This window comes from Ramularia collo-cygni, assembly GCF_900074925.1.
Source record: "Ramularia collo-cygni strain URUG2 genome assembly, contig: RCC_scaffold02, whole genome shotgun sequence".
In the NCBI taxonomy this organism is placed as follows: Eukaryota; Fungi; Ascomycota; class Dothideomycetes; order Mycosphaerellales; family Mycosphaerellaceae; genus Ramularia; species Ramularia collo-cygni.
The window spans coordinates 1,179,634-1,197,649 of record NW_019716256.1 but is presented as its reverse complement, the minus strand read 5'-3'; the positions used below and the strand labels follow the sequence as shown (position 1 = coordinate 1,197,649).

General features: G+C 51.8%; 7 protein-coding genes; 3 read left to right on the top strand and 4 right to left on the bottom strand.

Moving 5' to 3' along the window:
• Positions 1-54: 54 nt before the first annotated feature.
• On the top strand, positions 55-1,020 carry RCC_02011 (uncharacterized protein; the record flags this gene model as incomplete). XM_023767294.1 has 2 exons in its annotated part: positions 55-893; positions 945-1,020. 2 exons carry the CDS (start codon positions 55-57, stop codon positions 1,018-1,020), a joined length of 915 nt encoding a protein of 304 aa, XP_023623062.1.
• A 402-nt stretch (positions 1,021-1,422) lies between these two features.
• RCC_02010 (uncharacterized protein) lies at positions 1,423-3,722 on the bottom strand (the record flags this gene model as incomplete). XM_023767293.1 has 2 exons in its annotated part: positions 1,423-3,239; positions 3,293-3,722. 2 exons carry the CDS (start codon positions 3,720-3,722, stop codon positions 1,423-1,425), a joined length of 2,247 nt encoding a protein of 748 aa, XP_023623061.1.
• An 855-nt stretch (positions 3,723-4,577) lies between these two features.
• On the bottom strand, positions 4,578-7,278 carry RCC_02009 (related to RNA-binding protein (RRM superfamily); the record flags this gene model as incomplete). XM_023767292.1 has 2 exons in its annotated part: positions 4,578-6,065; positions 6,259-7,278. 2 exons carry the CDS (start codon positions 7,276-7,278, stop codon positions 4,578-4,580), a joined length of 2,508 nt encoding a protein of 835 aa, XP_023623060.1.
• Positions 7,279-7,526: 248 nt separating this feature from the next.
• Positions 7,527-8,166, top strand: RCC_02007 (probable dynein light chain type 1; the record flags this gene model as incomplete). XM_023767291.1 has 7 exons in its annotated part: positions 7,527-7,584; positions 7,640-7,662; positions 7,729-7,762; positions 7,816-7,850; positions 7,903-7,929; positions 7,982-8,051; positions 8,102-8,166. 7 exons carry the CDS (start codon positions 7,527-7,529, stop codon positions 8,164-8,166), a joined length of 312 nt encoding a protein of 103 aa, XP_023623059.1.
• Positions 8,167-8,627: 461 nt separating this feature from the next.
• RCC_02006 (uncharacterized protein) lies at positions 8,628-9,160 on the top strand (the record flags this gene model as incomplete). XM_023767290.1 has 3 exons in its annotated part: positions 8,628-8,658; positions 8,722-8,809; positions 8,878-9,160. 3 exons carry the CDS (start codon positions 8,628-8,630, stop codon positions 9,158-9,160), a joined length of 402 nt encoding a protein of 133 aa, XP_023623058.1.
• An 851-nt stretch (positions 9,161-10,011) lies between these two features.
• On the bottom strand, positions 10,012-12,677 carry RCC_02005 (probable urea amidohydrolase (urease) alpha subunit; the record flags this gene model as incomplete). XM_023767289.1 has 3 exons in its annotated part: positions 10,012-10,092; positions 10,152-12,575; positions 12,657-12,677. The coding sequence occupies 3 exons, from the start codon at positions 12,675-12,677 to the stop codon at positions 10,012-10,014; spliced, it is 2,526 nt and encodes an 841-aa protein (XP_023623057.1).
• Positions 12,678-13,086: 409 nt separating this feature from the next.
• On the bottom strand, positions 13,087-14,557 carry RCC_02004 (probable RAX1 Protein involved in determination of budding patterns; the record flags this gene model as incomplete). XM_023767288.1 has 4 exons in its annotated part: positions 13,087-13,189; positions 13,250-14,137; positions 14,350-14,417; positions 14,468-14,557. 4 exons carry the CDS (start codon positions 14,555-14,557, stop codon positions 13,087-13,089), a joined length of 1,149 nt encoding a protein of 382 aa, XP_023623056.1.
• Between the last annotated feature and the right edge of the window lie 3,459 nt (positions 14,558-18,016).

Here is an 18,016-nt window from a genome sequence, read left to right as displayed (position 1 = left end):
TGAAGTTTTCGCTAAGTATCGGTCAATTAGAACGATCGCAGTCTTGTTGTCAGCATGTCAGACCGCCAGGTGCTTGGAGATGCAACCTCGAGGCTTGCCAATACGCAACCAGCAACTATAGTTATTAACGACGACGACCACAATGCCCCTTCCAAGACGCTCCAAACTCTGGAACAGGCGGCGGGGACGAAACGAAAGGCACAGGAACCAGTTCCGCAACTCGATCTCGAGGACTTCGACCTAGAAGGCATGCCGATTGATACAAGCTGCAACCAGGTCCGCGGCATGATCAGACGATTTCTGGAGTCTGGACAGATGAAAAAAGGTGAATTCTCGGATGCTATTGGAGTGAGCACCAAGAGCTTGAGCAGCTTTCTGGCTCAGAATGGGCCCATGAAGGGCGCGGAGAGCCTGTCATACGGGAATGCTTGGGAATTCTTCAAAAAGCGAGAATTGGCCGGCGTGAAAGCGCCGAAGAAGGCCAAAGCAACTGCAGCCTCTGGTAGTAGTGCTGTTCAGATGCCCGWTATCAGCGGGATTACCCTTCCGGGAGAGGAGAACACGGATGTGGAAGTGTACGAAACGTGTGATGAGATTCGCAAGAAGATCAACGCACATCTTGTGAAGCCGGGCGTCACGCAAGCGAGTTTCTGCCGCGATCTGACAGCACAACTCCACACAGGCACCAAGATCCAGAGCAAGCAGCTTGCCGACTTCCGCAGTAAGAAGGGTCCACGAATGGGAAACACCAGCTCAGTGTTCTACGCCGCCTACRTGTACTTTGAGAAGATCAGACTGGCTGAGAAGAAGCCCAAGTCGAAGCACAGGCAGGAGATGGAGCAAACTTGGGCAGCTCAAGGAGGCTTTGACCGAGTTCACGGTGGACATCAAGGGTGAGCCTGATCAAAAACTGTGCAAGTTTATAGCTGACTTGACATTCACAGGCTCTGGATTTGCAGAACTGGTGAACGTCCATCCGAGGACAAATTGGGGCGTGTGACGTTTGAGAGGATAGGTTAAGCGACTGTCTTTACTAATGCTAGTGTATATCATTCTGCCATGTATTGAAATTTTTGATCATGTTTGTTGTAACTGGGCTATATGTCCCCATACACTTCGATTCACCGCTTGACCCTTTGACTCGTTACTACTAAGGTAGGTTTGTACATAATTTACATYCTCGTCCAGGTACAATTGCAACACTCCGCTCTTTATAGACAACAAGTGGCAAGGAAGACGGTCGTCAATAGGAATGGTGACAAGGCTTCGGGCGAGATGGCGTTCTAGGGTTGGGGTTGTGGTAGCAATCCAATGCGATACCACCACATCTAACTCATTACTCTAGGATGTATCTCCCTAACTACGCCATGCCATCCATCATTAGCGATTAAAAGAGGGTATCTGCACATTAACCATTAATCATTACTGCGTGTGGTGTTCGTTCTGATGCGACACCATCTCACTAGCCACATACGACGCATCCGCCAGAGTAGCCAGAGGGTCATCATCCTTTAGTGCGTCCTGCCCTGCACCACCATAAGCTTGTCCATCATGTCCGACGTTGAACGATTGCTCGTAATGAGGCTCGAAGCTGTCGAAGATATTTTGCGATTGAGATTCAACGGTCACGGGGTATGCTGATCCCATCGACTGCTGAGAATCGTATGCGAGCAGAGACTGCGAGTCTGCTGTCGTCATCGGGTACGCTGAGGTATTCGTATCAAGTGAGTGTTGTGTGTCGAATGCAGCATAGTTGTCGCACCACTGCGTTGAAAAGTCTTGCGTCGAGTAATCTTGTAGTGCTGGGTCTGCGGCGAAATCGGTCGTGGCCGCAAAATCGAACGCTGAGCTATCGAATGTGCTGAGATCGAAGGATGGGTCATAAGATAAATTAATATTACCGCCACTGAAGTCGAAGCTGTTGTCTCCCGTGAACTCTATCGCGCTGACGGGAGCGGTGTTGGTGATGTCTTCCATGTGAGATGGCCATGTGACAGACGTGGGCGCAGAGCCTGAGCTGCTGTCGTATTCGAACGGAGATTGCAGACTCGGCTGATTCGGAATTTGATGTTGCAACTGATGATGCTGCGAAGTGGAAGCATCTCCAAATTGCAGATTATAATCGTGGACCGAATCAGATCGATCTTTTGGTTGTTGAATGTACTCCACTTTCGAAGGCGATGCAGGCATCTTGATCTTCTGCCAATAAGCTCGTCCTCGCGTTCCAGTGGAGAGTCTGAATTTCCAATAGATGACGAGCAATCTTTCATGGCCGTGTTCAGTCGTGAGCATAATTTCTTGAGAAGCAGTGATGCCATTGATGTAAGCCGACACATCCTCTATAGGATCTCTTGATTGATCGCCACTCTGCAGTCGTCCAGCCAAGTGTGAAAGCGTCCTTGCCYAGAAGAGGCTTCCAAACTTGACCTGAGTCTCTACAGTGCTGCCATCCTCGGAAAGCGTTAAGGGAACCGCGCTGTGTCCGCTATGGTCCTTCAGGAACTTGCCATCCTTGTAGAAGTTGTTTTGACACTGAACCTGGGAATTCGCAGGTAAGTGTCGACTGCTGCAGAGGAATGAGATACCAAGTTCGACGCCGGGGAGGGCGCTTCCATCTTTGTTCTTCCAATCTTCGGTTGGGAATGCAAGTGATGCATTCGCTACCAGTATGTTGCAGTCAAGCGGTCGCTGTGTATGCATAGTTGTGAGAAGAGGATACTGCTCTGCGAATGTAGGCCAATCTTGTACTTGTTGGTCGGGTTGCCGCGGATGCGTGATGGACCCAGTGTACGTATGTAGGCGATCGACAGAGTCTTCTCCATACTTTCTCTGCACGAACATCTGAAAGTCGGTCGGCTCAAACACTTCGAGCATTCCCTTTACCTTTGCCAGTGCGTGAGAGTCGTATTGTGTCATTGAAGGAGCGGAATTGCGTAGGTTGTGCGGTGGCGCGGTGACAGGATAATTTGATCTCATCCTACCACCACCATGTCCAGAATTGCCATACCAGCGACCAGGGTGGCCACCACCACACAAATCTTCTTTTGATAGCCACTTCATGATGAAGGAGTCMCCCTCAACGAATGGCTTCAAGACTTGAATGTGGCTGGACACTTGCTTTCGTGTACGAGCCTCTCCCGTAAGCTCTTCAATATAGTCGGCAATGAGTTCATTCCGTCCGCGTTGCTTGTCCTTGTGGTGAAGCTTGCGACGACCCATCGGTGGCCAACGGACCAGTGCTATCAACAATCAGTGGGCGAGGAGGTCATCACAGGAGACATGACGAGCATACCTTGAAAGAATGCCAACTCCAACCGATCGGGCCAGATCTTGTCGGCGCCTCCTTTATCTCCCTTCCCACCTTGCTTGTTGCGATACTTCATATAATGATCAGAATGCGTGAACCGCGTATAGAGATGCTTCGCAAGCTTCTCCGCCTTGACCTGATCATCACTGCCAAGTTGGTGTCGTGCATAGCGATAGTTGTGCCGTTGCAACGGCGTCTGCCGATAGATGTGGGCGGGCTGATGTGGCTGATGACCGGCGTAGCTGTTCTCCGTCAACACTGCAGCAGGGTACTTCTGCCCAGAGTCATGTGCATAAGTGTAGTCGTTCTGTTGACGGTTGCCGGAGTGCTCTTGCAAGACTCGGGACACATGACTGCCACCAGCCTCGTGGAGTGGTGGTGCGTTTGAGGGTAAGACCCGTGCTGGCTGAATCATTGTGAGAGCAATCCGGACGAGGCACGCAGTGAAAGAATGCTTCAAAAAGGAATGCTTGACTGATCAGGCTGTGATTCCTGTGATTCGCCGAGCGGAGACTATGACAGGAGAAAAGAATGAGTGTGTATTAAGTTGGATTTGGCAAGGAATGGTATTGATGAATGAGCGGCAGCACTTCCAGGCTGAAGAGACGAAGATAGATCGTCGTTGCTAGTAGCAGCAAAGTATATACACTGGCCACTTCACGACCATAATCATCTAAGGAAGGGTGTGCTTGCTGACTTAGCCTTGTGTCGCCGACAGGGACCCAGGAGGAGACCATGTAATCTCGTTCCTGACTGCTCAAGCAGTGTGTGAAGGTGGTCCGGCAAGGTTGCCGATTGACTGCATGAGCGCGAACTGATAGAATAGCCTCCACCGGCAAGGCGGGACCATCAAAGCTAGTGCAAGGGCATTGCAGGTGACGATACGTCGCTGATCGAGAGAGGGATATCATCAGCTTGGCGCGGTGAGCATTTCTTCAAATGAGACCTCAAAGTAGGAATGCAATAGCATAGCTGCGGAATGTAAGCATCATCACTACTCGCGTCCTCAGGGTAGAAGACGTCTGCCTCGCAGCGGAGTTCTTAGACTCCAGAATCCGATACCTGTACGATCGTCAAGCGTTCCCAAGTTGCAGTTTCACAACCTTAGGTCGCATCGTAGGTCGCATCAACTCACGCAAGGGGTAGGTCGTCGCGGGATGACTGGATCATTCACGTGATGCAGCTGCAAGCCTGGAGGCCAGATCTGCTGTTGCGCTGCGACGAACTGCGCCAACACGCCGGGCGAGTTGAGAACAGGGGACGTTCGACGCTAACCCTCCTCTTCCTCGTTCGCAGTGGTGAACTTCTTCCTCCCACCACTGGTGAGCTTCTGCAGTGCAACCTTGTTGACTTGTGCGCCAACCTTTTGCTGCATCCTTTCAATCTCGGCCTCAGCGTCCTCGGGATCCTCAGAAGCAAAGTCGAGAACAAGTCTGCGACCAAGCAGATGAGTGTCCTTCAACGCATCCATTGCGCTTTGCGCTTCCTTGACGGTCGTGAAATCCGCAAATGCAAACCCACGAGCGGCACTATTCATCTTCTTTGGCACGCGAACACTGCGCAATTGGCCATATGCGCCGAAGAGAGCGCGCACATCTTTCTTGGTCGCTTCAAACGGCAAGTTCTTGATGATGACCTTGGTGCGCTGTCCGGCCAACTTCTTCGCAGCATCTGCCTTTTTACGATCTTCTGCAGCATCAGCACCTTTGTGACTTGCACGAATCTGCAGCTTATGGCCTTCCAGTAGATGGCCATCCATGGCTTCCAAGGCGGCTTGGGCTTGTCTGGCGCTGGCAAACTCCAAGAATCCGAAGCCCATGCTCAGGATTTGTCCAGGCTTCTTCGGATCTGTCCTTGTCTTGACACGAGCAGACAAGAAGCCATCGAGCGCGTTGAAGGCCTCCGTCAACACTGCATTGGTAGTGCTGAAGTTGAGATTTCGCACAAACAATGTGGCAGTCCCGCCAGTCTCCGCAACGTGCTGGTCTGGATCTTTGAGATCAGATGTGGAGACTTTGCTTACTCCATCGCGTGTCTGGCCAGCGACTTCACCAGTCGCAGTGCCGGAGAAGACATCCTTGGGTGCCTTTTCCAAGAAAAGAACCGAGCTTTTCACCTTTCGGTAAGCAAGTGCCGCAAACGCAGCCTTGCATTGAGCCGCGTTCAGAAATTCCACAATGGCAATAGTGCCAGCTGGCGGCATGAGAAATTTCTTGACGTCTCCTTGCTCCTCAAACAAGCGCTTGAGCTCGTCTCGGCTGCAGTCAAACGGAATGTTCTTTACAAGAATCGCGGTCTCTCCGCGTTGACTTCTTTTAAACGAGTCTAGATCTACGCCTTGCTGTTTGAAGAATGATTTCGTTTCTTGGATGATGTGTGTCTCGGCGTGGGCTTGCTTGATAGCGGCATCGCTGCTGGTTGGATCCAAAACTTCCGACTTGGAGAGACCAAGCTTCTCGGCAACGCTTGACACTACAGCATCAGCATTYATGTAAAGCGCGTTCCAGTTGAAAGTGGACGTCGCAGCTTCTCGTCTGCGCTTGATCTGCTGCTGCTTCTTGAGTGGCAGCTTGGATAGCTCAAATTCGTCCAACTTGTTCTCACGTCTGGCGGAACCAGGCAGCACGTGTATCAGTCGCCCTTGGAAGGTTTGACCGTCCCGATCAATGAAGGCGGCCTCAGCGGCATCCGGACTGCTGAATTGGATGTATGCGAAGCCCTTGCCAGCTCCAGTCTTAGGGTCAAGAGGGACGTGTACCTGCAGTTTGCATGTTAGCTGTTGATTCCCCATTTGCAGGCGATATGGTAGGAGTGGTTGAGGTCATGTTATCAGAAAAGACAAGCATCTACTAAAATACAGTCCCTGGATCTCATCAAATGCCGTAGCATAAGTTGTCCCTATCAGGGCTCATCATGTAACAGAGGTGAAATGACGGGAGATGTTGACTTACATCTTCAAGGCTTCCAAATGGCGCGAACTCGGCTTGTAGGTCCTCCTTCTGCGCATCGTAGGGCAGATTGCGGACGAAGAGTCGCATGCTAGATCGGACAGCTTGAATCTCAGGGTCGGCGTGTTCATCATTCGGGGAGCCGGCGTCTGCAGGCGGGGTGGGTATTGATGCCACCTGCTCGGGAGCCTTGTGCGTTGCCTCGACAAGCTGCGTCGGCTTGTCGACTTCCATCTCATCGTCCGATGATACGTCGGAGCCTTGCTTTGTGACGCCTCCTGTCGCTTCTTCCTCTTCATCGTCATCAAGCAAGCCGAGCAGCCTACTGGTTCTTGAACGTGCCCAGTCGGCGTCTGATACAGGTACATTGGGGTTTTGCTGTATCGGTGGGTCCTCTACCTCCTCAGATCCTCCTTCCGCCAGCACAGGCTGAGCCTCTTCCTTTTGCACGGCAGCAATAGATCCGACTTCCTGTTTTGACCTTTTCGTCTTCTTTGGTACTTGCTCATACTCGTCGTCGCTCTGTGCCTCAGCAGCGACAACTGGGATGACGACATCATCCGCAGCCATTGCATCAACTGGGACGGCCACATCTTCAGGCTCCCAGGCATTCTTCTTGCTCTTCGGCTTGTAGACATCCAGAAACTCCTTGAGCTTCGGATCTTGCTCCTCGGGAGGAGCGTCTCGCTTGCGCTTGAGTAGGTTTGCGCCTGTGGCTGCGTCATCGCCTTCCATGTCGCGTCGGGCAGTCGGCGCGCTTCCATGACTTCTGGCGCTCTTTGAGTCCTCAATCGGTCTGGCCAACTCAACACCAATACGGCTCATGCGTATGAAAGTCTTGTTGAAGTATTTGACTGCTTTTTGCGCGTCTTCTGGCGTCTTGTAGCCAACATAGCCAATTCTTCTGTTGGGGAAGATTTTCACGTCGGTGACTTCCCGCTTAGCCTGCGAAAAGTGCTTTCGGAACTCCGCCTCCGAAAAGGTAGGCGGTAGGCCTTTGATGAAGATGCGGGATGATTCCATGGCGTTGGCTTTCCACTCACAGCTGATGTCGAGTGGGATGCAGAGAAGATCTCGATCAGCGTTTGGAAAAATTTCCTCCGATCATCTTCTCCCGCTTGGCGCTAGCAAGGATTCGCGATTTCCATGCGGCCCCTCAAAACACCCTCACCGTCACTAGCACTTTGCCCTCTGCGCACCCCTCTGACTTGGAAGCAGCATCATCCACGCTCCCGATACACGCGAAAACTCATAACAAACCCGTCGCCAAAATGTCTGTCCAAATGAATGACAACGCCGGGCCAGACCAGAAGCATGAGAAGCTTGAGGGTAAGTGCGGCTCCATCCGTGTATCACACATATGCGCAGCTAACAGACATCTTAGCCCAGATTAAGTCCGTGGACATGGTGTGTCTCTCTTCTACCAGTGTTGCACGACGCGAGATGTGTTTTGTCTGACTATTCTATGTGCAGAGCGATGACATGCAGCAGGAGGCTATTGAAGTTGGTCTGTTGTATGCGTGAGATCGTGTTACGAGGGACAGTCTAACAATCGCGCAGCTCAGGAGGCAATGGACAAGTACTCGATTGAGAAGGTGAGAATACATCGACAATCATGTCAAGCACCAATGCTAACATCAACTCTAGGAAATCGCACATCACATCAAGCGCATCGTATGCATCACTCCACCTACGCTTGACTCGACCCATCTGACATGTACTACAGTTCGATGAGCGCAAGGGCGCTACATGGCACTGTATTGTCGGCCGCAACTTCGGCAGCTTCGTCACGCATGGTATGTGATCTAAAAATGCATCCGACGACATCAGCTTAACAGCCGCACAGAGACCAAGCACTTCATCTACTTCTACCTGGGACACTGCGCGATTCTCCTCTTCAAGACCCAGTAGACCAACACCAATGTAATGTTACCTGGTACAGCGTGCAGTCTTTTCGCGCGGAAAATAGAATGAATCACGTACGATACGGAACAAGCAGCTTTACAGAACGAACTTGATCTCTCTCGACTTCCCCTGTTCCGCCTCAGACATGGCACTTTTCGTCGTGCTAGCTGCTGTATTCTTCAAACGCTTCTCACTCTCAAACGTCTTCGAGTTTTGCAGTTCTCCTGTCACACGCCAGCCGACCGTTGGAATCAACAAAAGTTACCCCGGACTTTGAAACTGATCTAGGGCTAGCGTATCGTCAGGCTCAGCCACGCAGTGTCGACGCCCAGCAAACGCCACGCAATCTTCTCGCAGACAGTGCTTGGTGGTAGGAAAGTTGGTTGCAACATCATCACCTTGAGAATTATCTGCAGACGTGAGACCAGCATACAAACCAACCACCACAGACCCCACGAGCATCGACAATGGCGTTCATCTTCACATGCGGGACCCACAGTCAGTCGCGACCGCTTCCCCGGCAATGCGGAGCTATGCCCAAGTACTGACAATCCTTCCTAGCGTTCCAATCACTACTCAAAGGCTACGAGAACATCACAGTACAATGCCAGAACTGCGGTAACCACAGCGGGAAGGTCGTGAAGCGTTGGTAAGCCTTGATATATTCGATCTGCGCTCCATCAAGGTGATTCGCGAAACTAATGCGCGTCGACGCAGGGAATGGTTCACCTTCTGCTTCGTACCTCTCATCCCGTTCAGCTTGAAGCCATGGCACGCGGTGTCCTRTCACATCTGCCAGTTCAGACAAGATATTAAGTATCGACCAGACGTACAGCAACAGATGGATGGGGTGGCGGGAGGAGCACAGATACCCTTGCAGAACCAACCTCACCAAGGACAGCCGCCACAAGGCTGGAACGGACAGCATCAGAACGCAGCGTACCAGCCGCCTCCAAATCAGGGTTACCAGCCGCCGCAGCAGATGCCGCAGTATAAGTAGGACAGGCAGAATGTGAGGGATTGAGAAGCACGGAGTTTTGGGGACAAGCATGACTTTGGAACATCAGCGAGAGCCCTGAGTCGAGATACCAACTACACAGCCTATTGTAATGAAAATGCAGGTTGCATGATGCAAACCTGTATTGTCTTCCTATTCCAACACCGCGAAGAAGACGGAGTAGCACGAGGAATAMTTGCATATTGCGGAGAGACACGTGCACTGACAGCTCGCAAAGTGCGCGGACTTGGCGACCTCACACGCAGGCTACAATAGTCCAATCACTCAGCTGCTAGGGACACCTACACGCGCCTTGGGCCGAAAGCACAGATGGCTCTACTCGTTCGTGGCGCAGCGCAGTCGGGGTTTGCCATTGCGACCAATCAACGACTCATCGTATGAGGATGACAGGAAGGAACTACGACGGTTCTTTTCGTTGCTACCGAACAAAGCATACGCTGCGTTGACAACGAAACGATAACAACGATGGAAGCCATCGATTTGAGCCTCAAAGACGCACAGCTGGTCACTGGATTCGTCCGCAAAGCATCGAAGCAGTGCTGCATACTTGGAGCGACCCCGTGCATTGACTTTGCATCATCCGTGGATTACAACCCCGGGCTGATGAAATTTGCGGTAAGGAGCTGTGTCAAYACCTCCCAGAGTTCACTCGTGCATTGAGTCGCCGGCGAAGCGAACAGACAAGTGATGTTGGCTGATCTGTGAGATAATTTCGTCAAGAAAGGACTCTCGCGGCCTTCTCCCAAACTCATCGTACACAAGGTTCAATACGCAGTGATGCGACCTGCTTTACCAATCGTGAAGCTCAAGTTCAAAGGACCAAAGGAGTCCACTCAATAAATGAAGTACTCCTGCGTCAATGGCAACTTATCCGCCGGCGCAGCAGAGCAAATCACGCCATCAGCCTCCACAGTCTACACAAGCATAAGTCAGCATATCCATATTAGTCAAGAAGAAGGACGGCAACACTTACATATCTCTCAGGATCAACCTTCATCTTAGGCATAGCATCGTTCCACTTCATATCCTTCTTCCCAATGTTCCTACAACCCTTTACGGCCTCAACTCTCTTCTTCAACCCATACGTACCCACAATTCCCTTCTCCACGCTTGCCTGACTAACCCACATGACACTCAATGCAGGATTCATAGCGCCAAACATAGGTCGCATTATCACAGGTTCCACAGCTGGAATTGAAGCATTGGGATCTCCCATTTGACTCCAAGATACCATTCCACCTTTGATGATTTGCGTAGGTTTCGCGCCAAAGTTCGCTGGGTTCCATAGGACAAGATCGGCGAATTTGCCGACTTCTACACTCCCGATCAGATGAGACATGCCTTGCGCGATGGCAGGGTTGATGGTGTACTTTGAGATGTATCGTTTGACGCGGAAGTTATCGACGTCTGTGCCTTCATCTTCTGGGAGGAATCCGCGTTGGACTTTGTTCTTGTGAGCTGTATTCCAAGTCCGGAGGATGACTTCACCACAGCGACCCATGGCTTGGGAATCCGAGGACATCATACTGATGGCGCCAAGATCGTGTAGAACGTCCTCCGCAGCGATCGTCTCGGCGCGAATACGCGATTCCGCAAAGGCGACGTCTTCGGGAATGTTGCGTGAAAGATGGTGACAGACCATCAGCATGTCGAGATGTTCATCCAAAGTGTTGTTCGTGTWGGGTCGGGTGGGATTGGTAGAGGAGGGAAGCACATTGTTATGCTCGACAACAGAAATGATGTCGGGTGCGTGACCACCGCCTGCGCCTTCGGTGTGGTATGTATGGATCGTGCGGTCTTTGAAGGCTGCGACTGTGGTTTCAACGAACCCAGACTCGTTCAGAGTGTCGGTATGAATGAGACATTGAATGTCATGCTCATCGCAGACGTTCAAGCAGTTGTCAATAGTCTTTGGAGTTGTTCCCCAATCTTCGTGAAGTTTGAGACCACATACACCCGCTTCAGCTTGTTCTCTCAGCCCTGTCGGATCTGAATCATTGCCTTTTCCTGTAATGCCGATGTTGACGGGTAGCTCGTCGCAAGCCTGGAGGATCCATTTGATCGCGTTCTTGCTGGGCGTGCATGTTGTAGCTTTTGTGCTCGTGCTTGGCCCAGTTCCACCGCCCAAGAAAGTCGTAATGCCGCTTGCGATTGCCTCTTGTGCTTGTTGCGGGCAGATCAAGTGAATGTGGGAATCGAAACCTCCTGCTGTGATGATATCGTGCTCGGCAGCAATGACCTCTGTCGACACTCCCACGACCATCTTAGGATCGACGCCCGCCATAACGTCTGGATTCCCAGCTTTGCCGATTCCCACAATCAACCCATTCTTGATACCAATGTCAGCTTTGTAGATTCCAGTCCAGTCGATGATCACAGCATTAGTGATGACCGTGTCCAGGGCGTCGACGTCAGCACGCCCAGAAGCCTGCCCCATGCCGTCTCGGATGGTCTTACCGCCTCCAAAGGWACACTCATCACCGTAAACAGTCATGTCCTTCTCAACCTCAATCCAAAGATCCGTAGATCCAAGCCTGATCCTATCACCTACAGTTGGTCCAAACATGGCAATATAGCTCTCGCGATCCATTGACACGGGTTCCAGTACCAGATCGGCAGTGGGCTGCTCCACATGTAGGAACCCACCAGCATGCAGACGCTGCAGGATGCCGTCGGTAATGCTCGTATCATGGATGCTACCTGCTGCCAAATCATTTCCACCCGCAATGACTTGATGGCCAGCAATTTCCACCAATGTGACAGTCTTGCTATCGCCGGGCTCGAATCGAACACTCGTTCCGGCTGCAATGTCCAGCCGCATACCTCTCGCCTTGAGCCGATCAAACTCCAACTTGGGATTCGTTTCAATGAAATGATAGTGGCTTCCAACCTGTATTGGTCTGTCGCCCTTGCTCGTGACCTTTATCCTGATCTTCCTCCTACCCTCGTTCAGCTTTATCCGACCCTTCTCTCCCTTGACCGCAATGAATGCACCAGGCATCTTTTCGGCCTCCCACGCACCGAGGCCCTCGACCGGAGGCCATGGAAATTTCTCCAACGCAGGAACAGGCAGAAAGCTCCCATACAATGCTCTTTCAAGATTTCCATCGTCCGTAGCGATTGGGTTGTGTACAGTAACCAGGTATGTTCCATTCCGGAATGTTCCCTCGACCATCATCTCACTCAATGTATGCGGTACACTCGGTAGGACATGTCTCCTCCCCAGCAAAGTCGTGCCCAGAGACATGAGATCGGCGACTGAGTGTTCTCCATCGCGGATGAGTTCCTGGAGAACGCTGGCAATCAGACTCAGGGCTTCGGTGCGATTGAGTCGTACGCCGCGTGCGAGTCGTCGTTGAGCGAGAAAGCCAGTCTGGGAGATCACCAGCTTATCTATCTACTCACGGTAATGTTAGGATTTTTTGGCGGCAGAACAATTTTCCCCACTGCTTGAAATCTTGGGCTTGTCAAGACACACCTCTTTTGGTGCCAACTGCATGGCTGTTGACGTCTAAAAATGTTGCATAGAAACTGTTACGTTAGAATAAATACGAAAAACGATCGACAAAGGTATAACGAGGAGAACCTGGGAGAGCTGAGACGGGTGGAGTCTTGAAGCATGGCGTGGTGCCCCGCATTTGTCTCCAGTCGATCTGCGGATGGCCGGCCGAGAGAAGAACCGCGATAAGGCCCGGCGAGCTAGGGGGTATCAGCAGTTCTGACATCGAGCATGAGGAGATGGATTGAAAAGAATCAGTATTTTCGCTCAAACAGCTATGAATCTCCCTTCCTCGAGGTACCCTCATACGTCAGCAGAAAAGCCAGTCTGGCGTGATGGACCATCGTTTCTGTCGGCCGTCTCTGTCGAACTCCTAAAACTCCGTTGCTTCGCTCCCATATTGCAAATATTATAGTCGTTTCCCCGGTACGAAGATGAACAGGCAGAGCAGTGCCACGTCCAAAACCAGCATTCCCGCGAGACACGTCAAAGCACGTTTTGTCAAGAGTTTCCTGCGAGACGTGGTCAGTATGCCATTGTGAACGAGAGGCTCCCGATTTGAGGTATCTTACCTTACGAAAGGCTCCTTGACCTTCGCAAAGCTCATGAATGTGTACTCGCTGAGTCCTACCAGCGCCAGGATCGGGTCCAGCATGTACTGGTGTGTGCCGAGGAAGTATATGCCGACGGTGAATGGCAAAATGAGCCAGCATCGTGTCGCTCTGTCCTTGTCAAGGAACAGTAGCACAAAGGCTGTCCAGAACGCCCCACCAATCGACACCAGTCCAATGATCAATCTTAGCATGAGTGATGGCTGGACAATGTTGCCGAGTGCCTTTGCTCGGAGGAAACCAGGGAATGCGTCTCGCTCCATAGCTTGGAATACGTAGTCCTTGGCTGCATCAAACACCTCCGGATCATCTCTGCCCTCCTGCTCGATACTGTTGGTGATCTCGTTCAAAATACCCTGCGGAAGGATAATTTCACGCTCGGAGCCTGGCAAAAGGAAGGTGTAAAGAATCTTCTCCGCTGATGCTCGAATATCTGCGCGCGCGACCGTTTGTCCAGGACTGCTGTTACTTTGCGTAATGACCACCGGGGAGCCAGAGTGTGCAGTCATGAAGCTTGCGCGAGGAGGTTGCTCGTGATTCGCGGTGCCGGCCGACTCGTATCCGCTGCCTTGACTGTTTTGTGGGCTGTGGTGGCTTCCATTATCATTTCTCAAGAACGCAGACAGGCGTTGATCTGGCGTTTGCCGATCCTTGGACGGGTCGCGGTATACATTGCTGGGTCCTTGCTCGGAAGAGTCTGCACGTTCGTTGTAGCCGTTGTAGTCGTCGAGGATCTGGGAGGAGCGCTTCGAGTGGGACTTCTCGAGGTCGGGTGTCTCGACGAGGACAGATCTGCGGAGTTCGCGTACGTAGTGTCGACACAGTGACATGTGTTGCGAAACATCGAGCCTAAAGTTAACATTCGCGTAAGTGTGCTGTTCAAACTGCTGTGTTGTCCATGCAGCATTTTTCCACCGTCCTCCACCAATGGTTGCCATTGTTGCCGCTGCCCAAATTCCCGCTCTGCCACCCAAACACCACAAGACTTTCCAATTTCACCCCCTCAATCGCCTCCTGCAGGCTGCTGCCGCTCGCAAGTAACAGGAATGTACAAGGCTTACCAGAAATCGAGGTAGTCGACACTTCGTTGAACGTCGCGCATGTAGATGTAGAAGGAGAAAAGGTCGACCTGCTGTCGTCAGTGTTTGCGCCCGCATGTCAACAAAACCGTCCACGTACCGGCGCAAGCGTCCTTCTGCTGAGGACTTCGAATAGATTAGGTAGTCGCTGTCGAGGCCCCGGCTCGGGCGTGAGGATGCGCGACTCCATGGTCGTGGAGTTTCCACGCGCGAAGTTGGTGGTGGTGTCGTCGTCGTGTGAAGAGTGAGTGCTTAGGGGAGATTGGCTCCGATATTAGGGTTTAGCGGGAAATGGCCCTTGCCCAATGCCGGCTTTCCGATCGATCGCGGCACCTTGTTTGAGAAGTCGCGAGTTTCTTTTCCTCTCTGCATCGCTTATTATTATGTGAACATTCTCTACACATATGGGGGATTTTCTATTGATTACAGCACTCTCAGCAGGCATACGGTCTTCCCATCCTCGGCGCCATTATAAGCAGCCTAAATAAGCAGCGTTGGATCCTGGGTGCGGTACCACGGGTTCATACGGCGCAGCGCTCTTTCATTTGCGGAGGAGCGCGTCATGTTATTGAAAGATGCTTTGGAAACGACCTCGCGGATCGTTTCCCAACATTACAATATCTCTGGCAGACGAACCACCCGTCGCGAGTTGTCAAAGCTGGCAGATTTGTCTATAGCGCTGTTCACGGATGGGGTGCCTATTCTTGGAGCAAGGTTACGAGGGCAAATCGACTGACCCCGTGTCGTTGATGATCCCAGGTACGATTTTCCTGCGGTATTCGCACCCCAGCTTGGCGAGGCGCGAATCTGTCCCCACTGCGTATTTGACGGCCAGGGTCGCAGCGACTTCGACAAGATGGCCCTCCTCGTTGATTAGCATCGGGGAGTGTGATCGAAACAGCGAGCTCTGCCCTGCAACAGCTTGCATAGATAAATAAGTACGGACAACACCGCTCGGGCGTCCAGAATGAACGATATGGATGACCATGGACGCTACCACCAGTATGACATTCTGCAACCGCCTTGTTACAATCTCGTGCTTCGGAGCAGCCGGAACGCCCACCCACGTCCTCCCAATCGATACTTGTACTAAGATATCCTTGGCCAAACTATGCACACATCCTTCGCAGTCGCGTTGTATAGCATATTGCGCAATCCGTGGAGAACCTGTAGGTACAACAAATTCTCGTCAAGTTATCTGGGATCAGCAGCACCATCTTCAGATAGGTTTAAAGTAGCAAGAGCACTGTTGAAGTCTCGATCTCGAGCAGCATTTCTTCCTCTTAAACTATGCAATATTTCACTCCTTCGCAGCGTCCATCATGCCAACCAAGGAGATTTCTCTAGCGGAGACAGCATGCCCAACATCGCACAATCAACGGAGAGGGCTGCTTATCCAGGACTGCATCATTGGTTTCGCGGATGGTTCTGCAGCCTCGTTTGCTTTGGCGGCAGCATTATCTGCCCTTTKAGCGACCCACCTGGTCATTATGGGCGGCCTCGCAGAACTCTTCGCTAGAGCACTTTAAATGGGCCTCGGAGCTTACCTCGCGGCAAGCACGGAGCAGAAGCGTTACGATGTCGAGGAGCGGAAAGAAAAACGAGAAGTTAACGAATGTCCTGACATCGATATCGGGTTCGAAGTTCCCGGTCGATGTGGAATTTCGCACGAACTAGTTGGAAACATGGCAGAAAGCTTGAAGATGAACGAGGAAATTCAGATGAAGGTAGGTAGAGGTTGTGAAATGGAACACATGTAGATTGTGTTAGGGGAGGTAACGCTGACGGAAGCCGGGAGGTTTAAGATGGAGATTGAGCTGAAACGACAAATGCCGGAACGCAAGATGGCAGGGGTTGGAGGATGCGCGATGGGGATGTCGTACTTTAAATCAACTTTCCTCGTATCATTCTGCAGTCCATGAGCTGATGGCTTCATGCGGAGTCCTAGCTATAGTACTCTCCGTCGCCGGCTTTGAACGAACTCACCGTACTTATTCTTGTTTTCATCGGCCATGTGAAAGCCATTGTTACTGGAACCACGCGTGTGGAAGCGATTTGATATGCTGTGCAGACGCTATGCGTGGGAGTTTTGGCAGCTGTTGTGTCTTATAGGATTGTGTTTGGTCTGAATAAGGCGATTTGAAGCAAGGCTGTGGGCTCGGTTTTTGATGRTTATGATCTTATTCTGTAGTATTGAACTCCGGAGTGTGCTGTGTAAAGAATTACGCAATGATTTGACGAGTGGCACCGAGTACCTGGCGGACCAGTGGCTGCTGGCCGCTGTTCGGTAGACTGCCTTCCGCTGCAAGCCATCGTGCATGCATGGAAGCACGGCGGATGATGCTTCGCATGTGGAGACTGGGCCGTTACTGGTCAATGATCTCTTGAACATGCGTCTGATAGTGGATCGGCGGTGCCTGACGTAGAGATGCAGGTGTGGATGGTGGATGGTGTGTATGTACATGTTGATGTAGCATACAGCGTCCACAATGAGGTAAGAGCCACTTAAATCCATGCAGTCACTCCACCACTCCTTTCTCCATGCTCTACTTCCAGGCAGAGCCTTTACACCAAATACCTGGGCTGTCTCACGTCAGCCTATGCCGACCTGTTCACGGCGATAATCTTTCAACTTGTAACGACGGCTCTGCTTCTCGAACGAAGCCAAACATGGCGAGAATGCGTCCTTCGCAGCCCATTGGGTTCTTTCAAATCACTGGCACCGAAAACAACCACGTATCTCCCGCGCGAAGCTCACGCGGCCACACGTATCGCTGTGTCGTGTTTTTGTCACACTAGGGGTTCCGTGGRAAAAGTGAGACATGCTAGGATGCTGTCGGTTCAGTGTCGGAAGGTCTCCTCGAAGATTGATTGGTTGAGTTTGTGCAGTGCCAAGTTCCCTTCGACCTCAGCTTTCACACTACGTGCTTTCGTGCCCGCGACATTCGCAAGGCGCTGATGCCGTCCGTTCCTGCACTGCTCGATTTGGGCCTGTCCGGGGTTACATACCTTAGGCGTGATACCCAATGTTCCGCGATGGCGGCGGGCCTTGGATCTGGGTTTGCTCCTTCCTCCTCGCCGGCTGGGGTGGCGTGGCTGCCTTGCCTTGCTTTGTAGGTGGACTTGCCATCTCGAGCGTCGCCCAACTCGGATATGCTTTCTTCACTTATCACATCTACTGTCTCTGACGAATTAAAATTCTCATTCATCGCGTCTCCGTGAATCTCGAATTCTGTCCGTCATTTCAGGCCCAGAGCGGCGCACTCAGCGATACACGGAACCGTCGTTCTGATGAGAGATGCTTCGACACTGATCTATAGCAGCCCTTGAGATCCCAAAGGTGCCTGCACGCCGTCTGAAAAGTTGCGCAAGAGGCAAAGGCTGACGGGACTACGAGCAGCGACTGCATATCGATAGCAAGAATATCATCGGGATCCGCATTGTGCTTGTTACGCTCTGCAGGCGGGCGCTCGGTTTGAAAAATTGTCGCCTTTGTATTCGGGCCTGGACTTGCCTTGGATCCTGGGAGCGTCCAGCCAGCGCAGTCGCTCTGGAAGTAGACCTTGGAGGCGTCTCCTCTTGAATCTCTTGGAAAGACAGGCTTGCTTCTCTTTGGATAATCTGTTGTATGGGAGGACTCTTGTATGGG